The sequence below is a fragment of the Ascaphus truei genome, chromosome 1 (assembly GCF_040206685.1).
Source record: "Ascaphus truei isolate aAscTru1 chromosome 1, aAscTru1.hap1, whole genome shotgun sequence".
In the NCBI taxonomy this organism is placed as follows: Eukaryota; Metazoa; Chordata; class Amphibia; order Anura; family Ascaphidae; genus Ascaphus; species Ascaphus truei.
In genome coordinates, this window is record NC_134483.1 from 520607301 (window position 1) to 520625532 (window position 18232).

Below are 18232 nucleotides of genomic sequence, written 5' to 3' on the forward strand. Positions count from 1 at the left end.
GGGGAGGGAGGGAGAGAGGGCGGGGGAGGGTGAGCATTTGAAATGGGTTTTCTACTATATTCTTGGAAGCCCCTATTCCTTCGAAAGTGGGGGAAAGTCCCTTGTTTAATCCTGGTAGGCCCCAGATGGGAAAGTGTGCACAAACAGGCAAATAAGAGTATTGACCGTGTTTCCATGAAGCGTAGTATATCCTCCGGCCGCACGCTCTTCTCCTGCCGATAATACTCGTGCGGCAAGAAATGGAATTTGATCTTGTACACCTGGTACTTCTGCGACTTCTCCTCGATACGGAAAGTCTCTTCCACATCCAGCTTGTGCATCACCTGAAACCGGCAGGGCAGACACGATGAAGCCCACTCGCCCCATACCATTTATTAAGGGCTCCTTCTGCCCAAACAAAAGGACCTTCAAAACTTTGGAAAACAAGGAGTTGCTTGTCCCAGCTTAGACACAAAAGGGTTCAGTCCGCGCTCTGGCTCTTTAAACCTGGAACGTTGATCCCTCTCTGTTCTTTTGCTGCTCTCGTGTTTTGAGGTGTCTCCCCCACCTCCAAATGTGGATTCCACCGGAAGACTCCGACAGCGACTATTGTGGCTGGCGGTTTCATTATCTACCACCAGTACACATTCAAGTGTATCGTCTTTGCCCGTTCCCGATCGTTTCTACGTTATCAGAAACGGACAGGCATCCTAAGGACACCTATAGAGGGCTCCGGTTCCTGCGCATGCGCGCTACACTCCTCACCACGCTACTACACGTGGAGGATAGGAGACACAACGGAGACAGCCCCAGCGCGCGGGACTGATCTCCCAGGACTGAGACTGCCCATATATTCCCTATGTGATGCCCTACTCCTGTGATCAACGTCAGAATCGGGGATCATTAAAGAAATTTTATATGTAAGTTATTACTATTTTTATTTAAGGTAATATATATTACATCTCTCATCTTGGTGCGCTTTTGTGTTTTTTTCTCTTTTGTAGACACAAAAGGGGTTTACTCATTCAGTGCTCCATTTAAGAAGGTGGCACAACACAGGAGTTGGGTGACCGTACACTTTGACCTTTCCCTACTAACACAAACGTCTCTGCCACGGACACAATGTAACTGCAGACAAGAAGCCATCAAATTATTAAAGTAGTATTGCAAATAGAATAAATGTTCTCCCCGTTGCCCTACTTGGTGATGCGGGATTGATTCTTCCTTTTTTCAGTTGTGCTATTCTTTATGTGAGACGCTTATCTTGGTACTACTGTAAGTTTTGCTTGAAACGTATCATAAAAATAACTAATTGAGACGTGTATAATTATCTACTGATATTTTATCTCCAAGTATTACAGCCAGCAATCGGCATTATTTACTGAACGCATTATTCTGTTGGTGTAATAAAACTCTTGGTTTGGAAAAGAATAACAAACTACTAGGGCCAACACCACATAAAACAGCTCCTTATCTTTCAAAAGTCTGCCAAAAAAGATAGCATGGTTTATTCTGCAATGCAGCGTAGAACAGTGCTGCCAAGGCCAGAACTCCACCATTGTTCCTCTTCCCCAAGCACTCCGTCTGGGAAGCTAAATGCGTAAGATTAAGTCAGAGGTTCTCAACTCCAGTCCTCAAGACCCCCCAACAGGTCAGGTGTTAAGGATAGCCCTGCTTCAGCACAGATGGCTCAATACTGAATGAGCTGACCTGTTATTTTTTTTTTTTTTTTGGTTTTGAGAACTGGAGTTGAGAGCCTCTGGGTTAAGTACTCACCTCTACCAGGCACACGCGTGTCAGCTGCTTCTTCAGACGTTTCACCCTCTTCACTGCTTTCTTGGTGTTGAGCACGGGCACACTCATCATGGGGGTTTTAATATTGGCGCTGGCCACCATCAGGATCTCCCGCAGTCTGAAACAAGGAAAAGCACGTTCAGTTCCAACACATGCTCTGGGATTTCTCTCGGCTCAGAGATACGAGGCGGTCAGAGAAAGGTTTCATTGCTTCAGCTGCTCCATTGATGACATTATGACGTGTGTGACACATGTAGATCTGTATGTATGTGTATGCAGATGTTAGGCTATGTATACATATGCTTATCTATATATACAGTGGGTAAAAGAAATGAGGGGAGCGCATGTGTATAAACGAAACAATAAGTATAAATATACACACACAGTCATTCTTTCGTCCTAGGGTGTACTAATATGCACAGATGCAGGTGTAACCAGAATGGTGGGGAAACACCACAATATTACTCACACGACCAAGCGTGAGCATGAAGATCCTAGGTGGTATCTTTTAGATGCTTTCTCTTGGGATTTCTCTATCTCCCTCATTTCTGCAACTTGGATCCCCAGTTTAAGATGGATGTGAGATCTCCCAGTCCCGAAGGAAGCTCCCCAATGCAGAACAACATACACGGAGAAAATAGTGTTTTTTTTTTTTTTTTTTAAAAAGGGTAAATGCATTTATTAACAATTAGGGCTCTAATTGGCTTGGGCTTTTTGGCATCCAACGGCCATCGAAGTTCTCAGGACAAGCTGCGATACAGCTCTTCATACCGGACACGGGAGCAGGGCGCAATCTGCACCGCAGTGATCCGAGATCTTACTGTCACCGCCGGAGCCAGTTTTATATGTGAGTTTATTGTATTACATGTTAATAAATGCATTTACCCTTTTTTAAAACAAACTATTTGTGGCCGTGTGAGTAATATTGTGGTGTTTCCCCACCATTCTGGTTACACCTGTATCTGTGCATATTAGTACACCCTAAGACGAATGAATGACTGTGTGTGTATATTTATACTTTCCTTTTTGTTTCATTTACACATCTGATCCTGCGCTCCCCTCCTTTCTTTTACCCACTTCCATGAGGATCCTGGAAAGATCCTATTGGGTTTGAGCAGCAGACACTGGACTGTACCAGAATAGAGGTGCATGTAAGGGTCCATTGTAACCAGGGCTCGACAAATGCACTCGCCCGCTAGCCATGGACGAGTGCATTTTGGGCGCTGTAGAGTGCTTTCCTGCGGCGGGTCTGGAGGCGTGGTGCGGCCATCTACGTCTTCTCCCATGCAAATTGTTCGCTTTCAACAGAAAAAATGGCCGCGCGGCGTTAAATGCCGCGTTGCCATGGCAACAGGACGCTATGTGACACCACACGGCACCACGTTGCGTGGTCATAGCGTGTCATTGCCATGGCCACGCGGCATCATTTGAGGCTGCGCGGCCATTTTATCAGGACTTGCAGGGGAAAAGCCACCGGACACCGCCGCAGGTAAGTCGTAAGGGGGGGGGGGGGGGGGTCAGTTACTTGGGGGGGGGGGGTGGAGTGGGTTTTTCCCTTGTTTATCGAGCCCTGATTATAATGGAAATATATACCCACCGTTATCTTTTGATCAGAGAGAGCACCTTAGTTTCCCCCCCTTTATTTATACACACTGCATATTAATTGTTTATGGTATGATTTCTGCTTTTAAGCGGCAATCAAATCGCTATTAATAATTATTATTTTTTAACATTGGATTGAAGCAGGGGGTCTCCGGAGCCCATCCCCGTTAATTTCGGCTCTGGGGACCCCTTGCTCACAGAGATACTTACCTCAGTAGGGGCTGGCGGTAGACGCTCCAACTCGCTAGCTGGGGTTCATGTAATGGCCAATCGGAAGCCGTGATATCATCCAGTGCGGCTTCCTATTGGCCCACGTGACCGCAGGGGCTTTAAACCTGCAGGAGATACCGGCACCACTACGGAGGTAATTATCTCTGGAAGCGTGGATTCCCCAGAGGGTTCAGGCCCGGAGACCCCCTGCTTCAAACCTATGCAAAAACATTTTTTTTTAAATAAAAAGGCCCACTTAGCTTTCACCATTAAGGGCTCTGTTAGCACAGTATAAATGGGGTGTCTCCTCGTAGAGTCACACAGCCCCTACGTGTATGAAATATGCCAGAGGAAAGCCGACAGCTGTGATCTACAAGGCCAGGTGGCAAACATCTGTTGAATGGGATGAGCTTCCGGCTTCCCAATTCTGCATGTGACACAAGCACTTCTGAAACATGAAATGCTGCGGATATTATTTGCGTTCCGCCTGACATTCTATTCGATCTTAAATTTGTTTACTTTGGCCGTGCGGCTAAATAAACTTCTAAAAGGGTAGCTCTTTGATATGCCCTGTGATGTTGTTTCAATTCAGGTTTCACAACAGGCAAATCAGTAGCAACAGCACGGGGACAATTTTAAAATAAAAACTTCAAGAGTTCATTTCAGGTGCCAATCGAGCAAAACAAACAAATAAAGACTCCGGATTATTACCTGCGCAAAGCCTGCCAAAAACGGAGAATTAGTAGGCAATGCAGAAACTGGCAGAGCTACAGAATCGTGGCTATGTAAACAGAAGAGACTCTCTCCTTACCACGCCACGAACCTGCACCAGGCAGCAGTCCGAGAGGGTCCCCCAAACTCTGCACCCCTTCTGCACACTGACCGGCAGAGCATCACGCAAATAGCTAATTTCCACTCTGCTCTGATGCCTCAGCCTTTCCATGCCAGGAGTTATTATTGTCCTGTCGCACACGCAGAGTGGGACTCAAACACCCAAACCCAGCTGCGCCTCCAGCCACCCACGGGACTCCCTCTCTCCTGGTCACATCATGCACAGGCACAAGGCGGCAGCTGCAGGTTGCCCGGTGTTTGCTGCCGCTGTGCCACTGGCATTTAAACCACGCTAAGCAACCTTCCTCACGTCACCTCCCTCTCCCCTTTTTAGAAGTTCTTTAGGGACAGGGTATAGACGCACGAAACGCGTAGGAGTGTCGCATCCTCCTTTTCTTAATGCTTTATAAATAAATTTGATTTTTTATTCCATTTACCTTGCTCTCTGTTTGCTGTGCGCTGCACTATAATTTTTTTGGGGGGGGGATCTTTGGGACAGGGACCTCATTTCTACTGTCTTGTATGTACTAGTTTTCTATGTTATTGTCGTCCCTCCTACATTGTACTGCGCAACAGAACATGTTGGCGCCACACAAATGAAAACAATAACTGAAGATGGATAAGGACCAGGGACCAGTTTAAAGAAGAGGTTCTTAGCCATAAGACACTTTACAGCCCATTCAAGAAAATGGGCCATGAGGCGTCTTACAACTTAGCACCACGTAGTAAACATAGCCCCATAAGTCTCTCCTAATCGGCCCAATTTCCTTTCATCTATAATTCGTGCAGTGAAAAAGAACTGGGAATCGCTATTACTTTTACTTGCAACAGAATATCAAGCAAATTGAGTGAGCCAGTGTGTGCGAGCGAGTGCAAGTGTGTGCGAGCGAGTGCAAGTGTGCGCGAGCGAGTGCAAGTGTGAGTGCAAGTGCATGAGCGAGTGCAAGTGTGCGCGAGCGAGTGCAAGTGTGTGCGAGCGAGTGCAAGTGTGCGCGAGCGAGTGCAAGTGTGAGTGCAAGTGCATGAGCGAGTGCAAGTGTGCGCGTGCAAGTGTGAGTGCAAGTGCATGAGCGAGTGCAAGTGTGAGTGTGCATGAGCGAGTGCAAGTGTGAGTGTGCAAGCGTGAGGCTTTGGTCCCGCTGCATCCGGCGGTCAAGTGCCTCTCCATGCGCCGCCTGTCTGCAGTGCGGGCGCGTGGTCTGAGGCAGTGGGGCTTTAGCCTTAGTGTGTGTGTATGTACGTGAGCAAGTGCGTACAAGTGCAAGTGCAGGCCCAAATGAGAGAAGGGAGGGAGTGAAGGAGGGGGAGAGAGGGGGGTAGAGTAGGGGTCAGACAGTGGGCGGGGGAGAGACAGAGGGCGGGGGAGGGACAGAGGGCAGGGGAGGGGGAGAGACAGAGGGCAGGGGAGGGGGAGAGACAGAGGGCAGGGGAGGGGAGAGACAGAGGGCAGGGGAGGGGGAGAGACAGAGGGCAGGGGAGGGGGAGAGACAGAGGGCAGGGGAGGGGGAGAGACAGAGGGCGGGGAAGGACAGATGGCGGGGGAGAGACAGAGGGGGGGGAGAGACAGAGGGCGGGGGAGAGGACAGAGGGGGGGAGGGGGAGAGACAGAGGGCAGGGGAGGGGGAGAGACAGAGGGCAGGGGAGGGGGGAGAGACAGAGGGCAAGGGAGGGGGAGAGACAGAGGGCAGGGGAGGGGGAGAGACAGAGGGCAGGGGAGGGGGAGAGACAGAGGGCGGGGGAAGGACAGAGGGCGGGGGAGAGACAGAGGGCGGGGGAGAGACAGAGGGCAGGGGGAGAGACAGAGGGCGGGGGAGAGACAGAGGGCGGGGGGAGAGAGAGGGGGGGAGGGGGAGAGACAGAGGGCAGGGGAGGGGGAGAGACAGAGGGCGGGGGAAGGACAGAGGGCGGGGGAGAGACAGAGGGCGGGGAGAGACAGAGGGCGGGGGAAGGACAGAGGGCGGGGGAGAGACAGAGGGCGGGGGAGAGACAGAGGGCGGGGGAGAGACAGAGGGCGGGGGAGAGACAGAGGGCGGGGGAGAGACAGAGGGCGGGGAGAGACAGAGGGTGGGGAAGGACAGAGGGCAGGGGAGAGACAGAGGGCAGGGGAGGGGGAGAGACAGAGGGCGGGGGAGAGACAGAGGGCGGGGGAGAGACAGGGGGGGGAGGGGGAGAGACAGAGGGCAGAGGAGGGGGAGAGACAGAGGGCAGGGGAGGGGGAGAGACAGAGGGCGGGGGAAGGACAGAGGGCGGGGGAGAGACAGAGGGCGGGGGAGAGACAGAGGGCGGGGGAGAGACAGAGGGCGGGGAGAGACAGAGGGCGGGGGAAGGACAGAGGGCGGGGGAGAGACAGAGGGGGGGAGGGGGAGAGACAGAGGGGGGGAGGGGGAGGGACAGGGGGGAGGGGGAGGGACAGAGGGCGGGGGAGAGACAGAGGGCGAGGGAGGGACAGAGGGGGGGAGAGGGAGACAAAGGGGGTGGAGGAAGAGGGGGAGACGGGGACACACACGAGGGGGGAAACGGAGGGAGAGAGAGAAAATGGGGGGGAAGTGAAGGAAGGGATGGGAGTGTAAGATGGACGTGGTGTGTAAGAGGGGAAGAGGGACAGGGGATGGGGAGAGAGGGTTGGGGTTCCCCAGAATTTCACTTTATAATTCTAGGGTTCCTTAACCCCCCAAAAAAGGGTTGAAAACCTCTGTCCTGGTGTTACTCTGCCAGTTAATGTTGATACGAATACTGACGTTTCCATTACCAGGTAATTTAATTGTTGGGAGCTAACAAATATCCGTTGTTTGTTTGCCTGGTCCGCCTGCCACAGAACCGAGATAATTAAACTGCTACTGATCACATAGGCATAATGCCCCTATCAATAAGACCGGTCTGTATCCATTTAAATGGAGACAGGTAGGTGGCAGCTGTCTTCACCACCACCACCTACTTGTCTCCAGTTATCTACAATCGGTAGGAGCACGCCAGCGTCTCCTCGTGTACCGAGAACCGAGTAATCCTTAGCTACGATTCAACGCCTTACCATCGTGGTGCGGTTGGAATATATTCATGGCGGTATGAGCCGCGGGTTTCGCTTTTATATTGAGATTTATTGCTAGAAGGGACAACGTAGGAGCGGGATTGGAGGGACGCCCCTGCCTGCGCCGGTTCCCTCCGAGACGGCGTATTCACGGAGCATAGATAGCACCGCCTCCGCGGTCTCAACCCTACTCCCATATTCAGAGACGCTCACTCCGCTGGACACCTGGCTGCTTTCATTATCATTTTATATTGCAAAACAGTCATTAAAAAAAATGATCAGCAATGTTCGATATTATATTCTAACCATACATCTAGATGCATTGTTGTGGCGTTTCGCCAATACTTTTATATCCATTTAAAGCAACTGAAAATATTATCAAATACCAGCAAATTACATTGCCATGGTTTAGGAACGAGTAAGTACTTCATGGCGGCTTCTCTGGTCTCACTAATTATTGTTCATTCTCTTCTTGCGCTTCCCACATTCTATTTCTACCGTTCCACGAGCGTCAAGGGAGGATCCTCTTTTTGGGTTGTGAGTCTTATCTTCAGGGAAGGTCACTTGTCTATAGACCTTATTCAATTCTTCATCGTTCCCTGCAGTTGTGTTTGTCTGTAGCTTGTCAAGATAATCTTGCTGACCTTCTTCAAACTAACACTACTCTGGCCCAGTTTTTACTAAACCGTGCAAATCTTTTGACTTGTCGTCAAGCCTTTTTAAGTGAATAGGTATTAGCTGAAGCTGCTTTAAGTTTATTAACCCTGTACGTGGCTGTGCCAGCTCCTCTGGATTGTCTGTGTTGTGCAGTTCGTGATGCAGTGCTTTGTAAGGAGGGGTGATGGAATTATCTGAGTAAATGTGACAGGTGCATCGGAACATGGTATCCTCCGTTGAAGCTGGAGGTTGGTACAGTCTCAGATAAATGTGAGTCTGTTTTGTTTATAGAGGGACAAAATAGAAATGTCCCGTCTTGGCGTAAATATATGCAGTCCAGTAGGTGCATCAAAGTGAAACAATTACCAAAAAAAACAAGTACCCCAGTGGGGTAGAGAAAAAAAGCCCCTTAAATGGTGCACTGATGCATAAACTGAATACAGAGGATAACTGTATCTCCGATCCCTATGTGATCATACTGCAGAAATAGGGAAGTATGTAATGCACAAGTGCAGCACTCCTGTGAGCACGTGACCTGCATACGTGCTCACAGCATACCTGTGAGCACGTGACCTGCATACGTGCTCACAGCATACCTGTGAGCACGTGACCTGCATACGTGACCTTACACAACTTGCAAGCAGGCCCACTCTTAACCTTTACAAATGTCCCTCAAATTAACAACATCTCCCCTAAGGCTCCGCTCACACAGAGCGCTACACAACGTTACCAAGGGTAGTAGTCAGGGTTTAATAAATAAATTGCAATTTTTACACCTTCTATGCGGCTGTCTGCCATCCTCATTGGGTTTATTGCGAGGACGCCGGGCGTCTACGTATACACCATATAGAGATCCAGAAGGACCACTCTGCCGTTGAGTGAAGGAGGCACTATTGTGTGCAAAGAACCCACTCTGTGAGTTAGTGCCACACATGGCCGTGTGAGTACAGCATTTATATATATATTTTTCCCACACACCCCATCACCCTGAGAGCTGTAATTTCTCTTATCAGTGCACCACTGCTACTAATTATTGTTCACTCTCTTCTTGCGCTGCCCACATTCTATTTCTATTGGGAAATGGAGTATGCATGATGTAAGAATGAAGCAGAAATACGGATCCCTTCAGGTATATACACCAGTGCTTTAGGAGAAATCAGTTGCCTTGACACTGTACTACTATCCTAATTGTTTGCTGTGCTCATAAACGTAGTGTACTTTGAGAAACGTCTCCATGTTGAACTCGCCTTCCTTCAGATACGTTTCTCAAAGTACGTTTTGTTTAATAACACAGCCAACAATTGGGATAATAATACAGTGTTGCCTCAGTGTGAGGAGAGCAAACACCTGGTTAAGAGAAAGTACCTCTCCTACAGCACAGGTATATATAATATATATACATATATAATATATATAATATATATGTATATATGTATACACACACACACCACGCACACACCACACACCACACAATGGTGAAAGCAGTATCCCTATCCCCTTCTTTCATCACTCTTACCATGTATATTCCATTTGACTTGTCAGCACTTCCTGTCCTCTCCCTTCTGTGGCTTAGGCTAAGGCCCTGCTCCCTCAGTCAGCGCGCCCGCACTGCAGACAGGCGGCGCGCTGACAGGCACAGACCGCGATATGCAGTCTGTAGGGAGCCGGAGCGGGGCAGGAGTGGGCGTGGTTTGAGCGGAGGGACCCGCTACTCCCCCCCCTCCCTCCACGGGCTCGGTCTCCCGGGCTGCAGGACACACACACACGCACACACACACACCCTACTTTGTGGAGGAAGCTGTCTGACAGCTCCCGCTCCCGCCACTGATAGGCTCATCAGCGCACCACGTGACGAGTCACCGCTCGGGATCACAATTTTCTTGCATCCCCTGGCGGCTGACGCGTCACAGAACGTTGTGAGCCAGCAGCGAGGGGGGACTGGGACCGGCTAGGAAAGGATACCCCTGCTGGTGAGGAACGCGGCTGCGCGCGCCGCCGCCGGACACAGCGGGACCAAAGCCTTAGTGTAGGGGAAGGGTCTTTGATGTGTTTTAGCAGATTTACGTTAGTCAAGGTAAACATGTTGCAAAAGTCTTTATCTTCAGGAAGGTCAATTGTCTGTAGACCTTATTCAATTCTTCAAAGTTGCCTGCAGCTGTATTTGCCTGTATCTTGATCAGATATTTTGCTGACCCTCTTCAAAGGGACCCACACTCACAGCCCCTGTAAACTCAGAACCAAAATCCCCCACATCATATATATTTGTGTCAAGAGGAGCGCTGCTAGGATTGTGACCTCCATGTATAGAACAAAAGACAAAAAAAGTCACTAACCTCCAAGTTGCTTCACCATCTGAAGTTAACAAACCACCTTTTTAATGGCAGTTCTTGCTAAGCACCTGTAAATGACCAGCCTATTAAAGACAGTTCTCCCTGCATTAGAGAGGGTGTTGGAGCTTTTTGCAGGTGCCGCAGTGTTAGGACCTACAGATGGGCTGTACCGTGACATGGTTGTAGGCTTAAAATACGTTGGCCAAAGAAGGGAACTAAATGACCCTCGCTTATGAGAAGATAAACTATATAATATGTCAAGTTGGATGTAGCACTAGGGCCTTTTGTCTTTTCTTCTTCAAACTAAAACTAACCCTATTCTGCATTCAAACCATCCTGTGCTTGTTCATGCTCGCACAATTTCATCATATTACTCAGTCTTTTTCACGGTGGACGGACACACACACACACACAATGTAATATATATATATATTTTTTTACATGCTCAGGTTAAAAAACAAAAAAAACAAAAGCACTATCTGTATTTGTTTTAATGTGTCAATGTTTGTCAGAACTATACATGTATTGTATTCAATCACTCCCTATCTAATCTTCAGCAAGGAGAATGTAATCCTGTATGTTTGCCAGCAGTGAGAATTCAGCGTGTGCGCTGGCAGATAGCACGCCTTTCTGCCCTATGTTTAAAACCTGCAGCTGTTCAGATTACAGCATCAATTTTTCCTCAGCTAGTCAGTAACTGTAACCTGTGGTATCAAGGCTTATGGTTCCGTGACAGGAAGCCGCACGGATGCCAGGATGAGGAGAAATGCTGACGTTTGGCTACTGACTGGGTCAAGTAGCTGAGGAAAAAGCTGGAATAAGAGTGGGACGTGTGTGTGACGAAGATACAAAAGGTATATACAGGCATATGCCCAATAAATAACCATAGGAAGGATGTAAATCCAGGGAGAAATCCAATTACCATTATTGAAATCAAGAAGGAATTTAATTTTCCCTTTATAAGACATAGTTGGTTAATATTTCACTAGAGGTTTTTTTATTTGCTTTCCTCTGGATAAATGTAAATACAAATATAGGATGAGTATCTATGCGGACTAAATTTAACATAGGTTGAACTTGATTGACATGTGTCTAGTCAACCTCTACTATGTAACTATGTACCAATGTGCAGAAGAGCTTTCTGGTCTTGGAAGATGGGAAATGCCTTAATTTGCAATAATTCATGGGCTCTGGAATCGGGGTGCGTCGTGTAAAACCGACACGTCTGGAATAAAATACCTACTTGTCCACGAACAGAGGGGATTGCTACTTTATAGAACCCCGTACCTTGGAATACCCAGTGTGACGTTCATCTCTCCTCTGCCTGCAAAGTGGAAGGTGTTCAGAGTCATCTGTGTGGAAGGCTCGCCGATGCTCTGAGCCGCAAGAAGACCCACTGCCTCTCCTGGGTCACAAAGGGCTCGTTGCCACTTTAAATGCAGCAAGGTCTTCAACCTATAAAGGTGACATAGGAAAAGGTTGTAAAGTAGTTTTATTTTGGGTTGTAAAACATAGATGCATAAGATGTAACAGAGGAAGAGACACACACACAGCGGCTTGAAACATTTCTAAATGATCTTCACATTGTGTGTGTGTGTGTGTGTGTGTGTGTGTGTGTGTGTGTGTGTGTGTGTGTGTGTGTGTGTGTGTGTGTGTGTGTGTGTGTGTGTGTGTGTGTGTGTGTGTGTGTGTGTGTGTGTGCATATATATGTATATGTATATACCACGACTATTAAGGTTAAGGTGGGTAAAAAAAGTGACTAAAACCCTCCACAGTAAAGCATAAAGCAACTGTAAATATTCCTGTATATTCATTTGCATGTCTTAGACAGGTCTGCAACCCTGTCTTTTACCATTATCACCCAGCAAACAGCACTTCCACTGCAGCAAGGGATTCTGGGAAATGACATGCAAATGAGCACACAGTGCCTCTTTTTATCTCATGCTCACATTACATGAGCAACCCTTAGTCAATGCATGCTGCTTTAAACACAGCTTTTAAGCAAGGACTTGGGAGATGCAAAGTCAGTTAACCCACTCACAGACATGTTTCAACCTTGATGGGTATCATCAGTGTGAGGTTGGCTTACTGACATTTGCTCAAATGAGATAAGAGTAGGTAATCACCACGACTATTAAGGTTATGGTGGGTAAAAAAAGTGACTAAAACCCTCCACAGTAAAGCATAAAGCAACTGTAAATATTCCTGTATATTCATTTGCATATATATATATATATATATATATATATATATATATATATATATAATTGAAATATAACTGTATGCTCATTTGCATGTCTTAGACAGGTCTGTTCATTCTCTTCTTGCGCTTGCCACATTCTATTTCTACCGTTCCACGAGCGTCAAGGGAGGATCCTCTTTTTGGGTTGAGAGTCTTATCTTCAGGGAAGGTCAATTGTCTATAGACCTTATTAAATTCTTCATCGTTCCCTGCAGTTGTGTTTGTCTGTAGCTTGTCAAGATAATCTTGCTGACCTTCTTCAAACTAACACTACTCTGGCCCAGTTTTTACTAAACCGTTATTCACCATTATCACCCAGCACACAGCACTTCCACTGCAGCAAGGGATTCTGGGAAATGACATGCAAATGAGCACACATTCGCCCCCTAGTTTGCTTTCCTTTTTCCATATTGTGGTTTTTCCTTATGTTTCAGGTGTTTTTCCCCCTTCTCCTTCTTTCCCCTCCACCCCTTATGTTATGACTTCTCCCATGGTGACATTTATTGTCTCATTGGCACATTGGCTATTGTTGCTGTAATTTCAGCTTATTGTTAGTGTCATTAAAATGGTTCATCTTCATTACACTTGTATTCTTCCGTCTCTTTAGCTGTGAGACAGAGAGTGCTGGTACTACCATAGGTTTATCTATGTGCTCTTGTTCAGTCCATAGGACAATAAGAAATAATATACATTTAGTGTAGGTAGCTGTTTAAGTCGAGTTTACCTGGATGGGGCTAGCAGGCTTAAAGAATTTTTTTTATCAAAGAGATGTAACTAAATGACTTCTTTATTAAAAGACCTGGGATCGGTGTCCAGGACGCTGATGAGAACGGTCGGGTAGCAGAGGAGCTCCCTAGACCCAAGCATAAAACTACAAAAGCAGCGCTTTCCCACCCCAAAAAAATCACCACAAAACAGCTCAAAACCTAGAGGAAGCCCTCGAGAAGGCAATGGCAGGCAAACAAAAAGCCCAATCGGGCCCAGGAATTGCCCGTTTTCTCTCCCCTTCTCAGAGGAGCTCGGAGGCTGCCACAAGAAGCCAAGATGGCGGCGGCCCCACACCACGCGGGGCCAAGCAAGCGGCAATGGAGCGTGACCGCACCGACACACCACCACCGCAAGACGAAGCTCTAACGCGGGATTACATGCAAGAGCTAATAACATCAATGCTGAACAAGCTACATACCTCACTCAAAGCGGACCTTAAAGCTGCGGTTTCTGAACTGAAACAGGAGATCTCGGGCCTCTCAGAGCGCACCGCGGAGCTGGAAATAAAAATGGCTTACGCAACACAGGCCCAAGAAGACGCCGCGAACGAAATCTACCGACTGGGGGCCGAAGTGAGTAATCTTAAAGACCAGATAGAGGATCAGGAAAACCGAGATCGAAGACAAAACATCAGGATCAGAGGGATCCCAGAATCGGTCCCCCCAGCCCAGATTAAACCTTACATCCTGGCCCTCTTCCAATCCGTCTGCCCTGACCTTACTCCAAGTGAGTGTGAAATGGACAGAGCACATCGAGCCTTGGGACCAAGATCAGATGACCCCAACAGAGCGAGAGACGTGATTGCAAGAATCCACCATTACACAATAAAAGAGCAAATCATGGCAGCATGCCGCGCGCAAGAACCTATCACCCACAAAGGCGACCATCTTCAAATATATAACGACCTGTCTAAACGCACGGTGCTCAGGAGAAAAGAGATGCAACCTCTAACCAAACTCCTGCGTGAAAAAGAAATCAAATATAACTGGGGCTTCCCGTTTAAACTGCTGGTGCAGAAAAACGGGAAATACCATACCATCAGACACCCAGAGGATATGGCGCGCTTTGCCAAAACGGTTGGACTGAACCCGCCAGCAGAATGGGATAAGAACCCCTCCAGAGTCCAAGAACCGGACATACAAGACCCGCCAGCAAGAACATCCGAAAGGCTGGCAGGACAAAGACAAGGCAGAGTCAAGTGAAGACCCTGAAAACCCACCAAACAAGGCCATCACAAAGCGTCTACCAGAAATTAGCTAAACACTCAAACACATCAGAAACCCTCTTCCCCCCCCTCCCCTCTCTCCCCCCCCCCCTCCCCTCTCTCCCCCCCCCCCTCTCCCCTCCCCACCCACACCTTCCCCCCCCCCCGCCCGCCACCCCTCTACCTCTCCCCCCTACCCCCCCCTTCACCCCCCAAGGAACCCACAGACCCGTCTGCAAACCTGATCCTCCGCATCAAAGACGGCTGCCGATACCAGCGGAGCGGATGACGTCGAGACGCGGCAGGCGGCCGACCAGAGAGTGAACGTGGCGAGTACCTGGAGGCGACAAAGCCTCTTACAGCACACCGGAACGGCCGCAGCAATGAGGACGGACGTGCACACCGACAGCCCCGACGCTGAAGCTTAGCTGAGACAGTGTGGAGCCAAGACCCGCCGTCGCGAGGGGAACACAGGATCCTTTTGCCCCTCCCCTCCTGGAGGCCCCGACAACCGACCGGCCCTCACGGGAGCGGAGGAAGCGAGCACTCAGACGGGAACCCAGGACATCCGGTCGGATCACCCCCTCCGCTTTTTTTGTCTTCCCCCTATCACCCCACCGTGACCCCAACGGTAACCGTGAGTACTACTGTCTGTATAACACTGCGGCGATCAGAGAGTCACGCCACTGTCAGGAGAACACGGGCCTGCCCCCCCCCCCATCCCCCCCCCCCGGCCACAGAAGGCCTCCCCATGCCTTGACACCCGACCCCCCCCCCCCCCCCAAGGGCCCCAAGAGACCCATATCGACATGAAAAGAACTTGGACAATACAAAGATACCTTGGTCTGCGACCCATTCAAACCATGGGCTGCAGACATAACACTTTAAAATAATTTTGACTAAAAAGAACAATGAGATTCCTAGGGGCGTATATGTTCAATGTTCCAAGCCGATAGCAAAATCTAAGAATAGGAGTCCCTCCTCAATCCCTCCCCCCCCACCTCCCCTCCCCCCACATTCCCTTCCCTCCCTATCCTCTCTCCCCCCCCCCCCCCCCTCCCTCATGCTGTAGCCGAGACAGGCTGCTGCCCAAGACTGTACCGTAAATGTGCCAGGATACTAGACAAGAATACTCAGATGTATATGCCAGGGCGAAATTATCAGGTTCTCATACAGATACTGCTGTATGCGTCGTTGTAAGCCTTTGACAGGTTACCTACTGCGCATGACGAGGCGGGTCTACCATGCTGCATGCCTGGACCACATCACAGTATAGGTAAATCCAGGCTTGCAATGGTACACCTCGGCATCATAACGCAGGGGGTATCAGTGCGATTGTGATATGCCCCTTGTCAGACCTGTACTGTTGTGTATGTCAAGGTAGATTTGATATATTAAATGCCAGGATCACGTAACTATGTAGAAACAGCGCCGATGTATTACATGCCATGACAATAACGATGTGTAGGTTAAGGCAGGCTTACTATGTAACCTAACAGGAACATTTCTCTGTATATGTTAACCAGAAAGCTGATTGTGTACTAATAATAGACAACGTATATGTACGTATATACCAGGGTTATATCGCAATGTTTAAACAAGCAGACCAAATGTATTGCATGTCATGACAATAACGAGATGTAGATCAACGCAGGTTTACTATGTTACCTACCAGGCACATCCGTCTGTATATGTTAAACCAGAAAACTGACTGTGTACTAGTATGGGCTGTGTTTAGGAAACTACACACAGCACATACAGATCCAATAAAAGGCAGACCTAACCCATAACTACCAACATAGAGAAGAAAGAAAGTTAGGACGCCCCCCACCCTCAACTCCCCCCCCCCATCCTACCCTCACCACCCGCCCCTGTGCTCCCCGCCCCCCACCGCCCCAGTAGAACGCTGCCAACCGGCCCTAAGTAACCAACAGAGAAATACGCACCCTTATATACCTCACCAAAATGGTAAAATAACCCGAGCCATACAACCAGCGTCAGCGACTTCAACACTCACAACCTGAACGTCTCTTTGGGTGCACACCCCCCCCCCCTTTTTTTCCTTTTTTTCTTTCCCTTTCACTACCCACCCCCCCCCCCCCCCCCATACAAGTAAAACACGACGCAGCCTAAAACCGAAACATGACGACAGAAAAAGGGAAAGCGCAACACACTAGCAACCTAGGGTCTGGACCCCTCGGTTGCACGCCGGTCACTGGTGCCGGAACCTCCCTAGATGGGCACATCTGCCCAAATGCCGGCCTTCACTAGGTCTGGCAACACAATATTAGGACCTGAAAAGGCCCTAATCCTATCTGCTCTCTATCCGCTGACTCTGTCCCAGCGGATCTTTAACCACCCTCCCTCCCCCTCATTCCCCCCCCCCTCCCCCCCTTCCTTGGCACCACACAAACAACTACCAAAGAAAATATAAACAAGACACATCCCTACCCCATAAACAAAGCAGCTTCCGAAGTAATACATACCTAGGACATAAAAGCAAGATCCCCTCCGGTGGGAAGGGGGAGATCCCGAGTCCTCAAGCCACAACAAAATCACAATGACATCCACAGCCCCAATAAAAATCTGCTCACTGAATGTTAAGGGGCTCCAAAATAATAGAAAACGGAGACTTGCACTCAACGATATGAAAAAAACAGGGGGAGACATCATATTCCTACAGGAGACCCACTTCACATCACAGGACCCCCCAAATTTATTCAAAAAAATATTCCCGACCTGCTTTTTTGCATCATTTAGTAGTAAGAAGAGGGGTGTGGCTATCCTTATCAGACAAGGCACCCCATTTAATCATGTCAGAACAACAATGGACCCAGAGGGTAGATTCCTAATGGTATATGGCTCCCTAGCGGGCTCGGCAATCGTCCTGATCAATGTATACGCCCCAAACGAGAACCAAACAGAGTTTTTACAAGCTGTTCTCGAGGGTGTTGACCCGGGATATCTGTCATCGATGATAGTGGGAGGAGACTTCAATATGGTCTTAAACCCTACCGAGGACAGATCAACCAACATGGGCCCCCCCCGCAAAACCCACTCCCAGATCAAGGGGAAAAGGTTCAGGGAAATCATGAGCGAATTCTCACTGGTGGATGTCTGGAGAACCCAACATCAGGGCCAGAGAGACTACACATTCTACTCAGCACCTCACCAGACTTACTCTCGAATAGACCACATCTTGACCACCAAAAATGTGATGGCGGCAGCCATAGAATCAGACATTGGCTCAATCACATGGTCAGACCATGCCCCGGTCACCTTGACTCTGTCAGTCCCCTTTGAAAAAACAACAACGTACACCTGGAGACTGAACGACTCACTACTAAATCACCCAGAGATCGAGAGAGAAGTCAGATCCTCACTTAAGGACTATTTCTCCCTCAATATGGGAACAGTCTCCTCTCCAGCAATCCTATGGGAAGCCCATAAGGCAACTATCAGAGGGAAATTTATTTCCATCGCATCCCACAGGAAAAAAGCCCGCCAAGCGCTAATCAAAGAACTCACAGAAAACATAAAAGCAATAGAGCTAGCTCATAAAGCACATCCCTCAAAAAAAATATACAAG

The 18232-nt window shown here is 48.7% G+C and overlaps 1 protein-coding gene across 1 annotated transcript in view; it reads right to left on the reverse strand.

Moving 5' to 3' along the window:
* Positions 1-18232, reverse strand: part of POLR1A (RNA polymerase I subunit A) — a 125913-nt gene that overhangs the window by 38015 nt on the left and 69666 nt on the right. Inside the window, exons 24-26 of the mRNA XM_075567274.1 lie at positions 11716-11883; positions 1756-1891; positions 166-323 (exon numbers count right to left, since the gene is read on the reverse strand). Of these exons, the coding sequence (XP_075423389.1) occupies positions 166-323; positions 1756-1891; positions 11716-11883 (462 nt within the window). The remainder of the gene's footprint in view (positions 1-165; positions 324-1755; positions 1892-11715; positions 11884-18232) is intronic.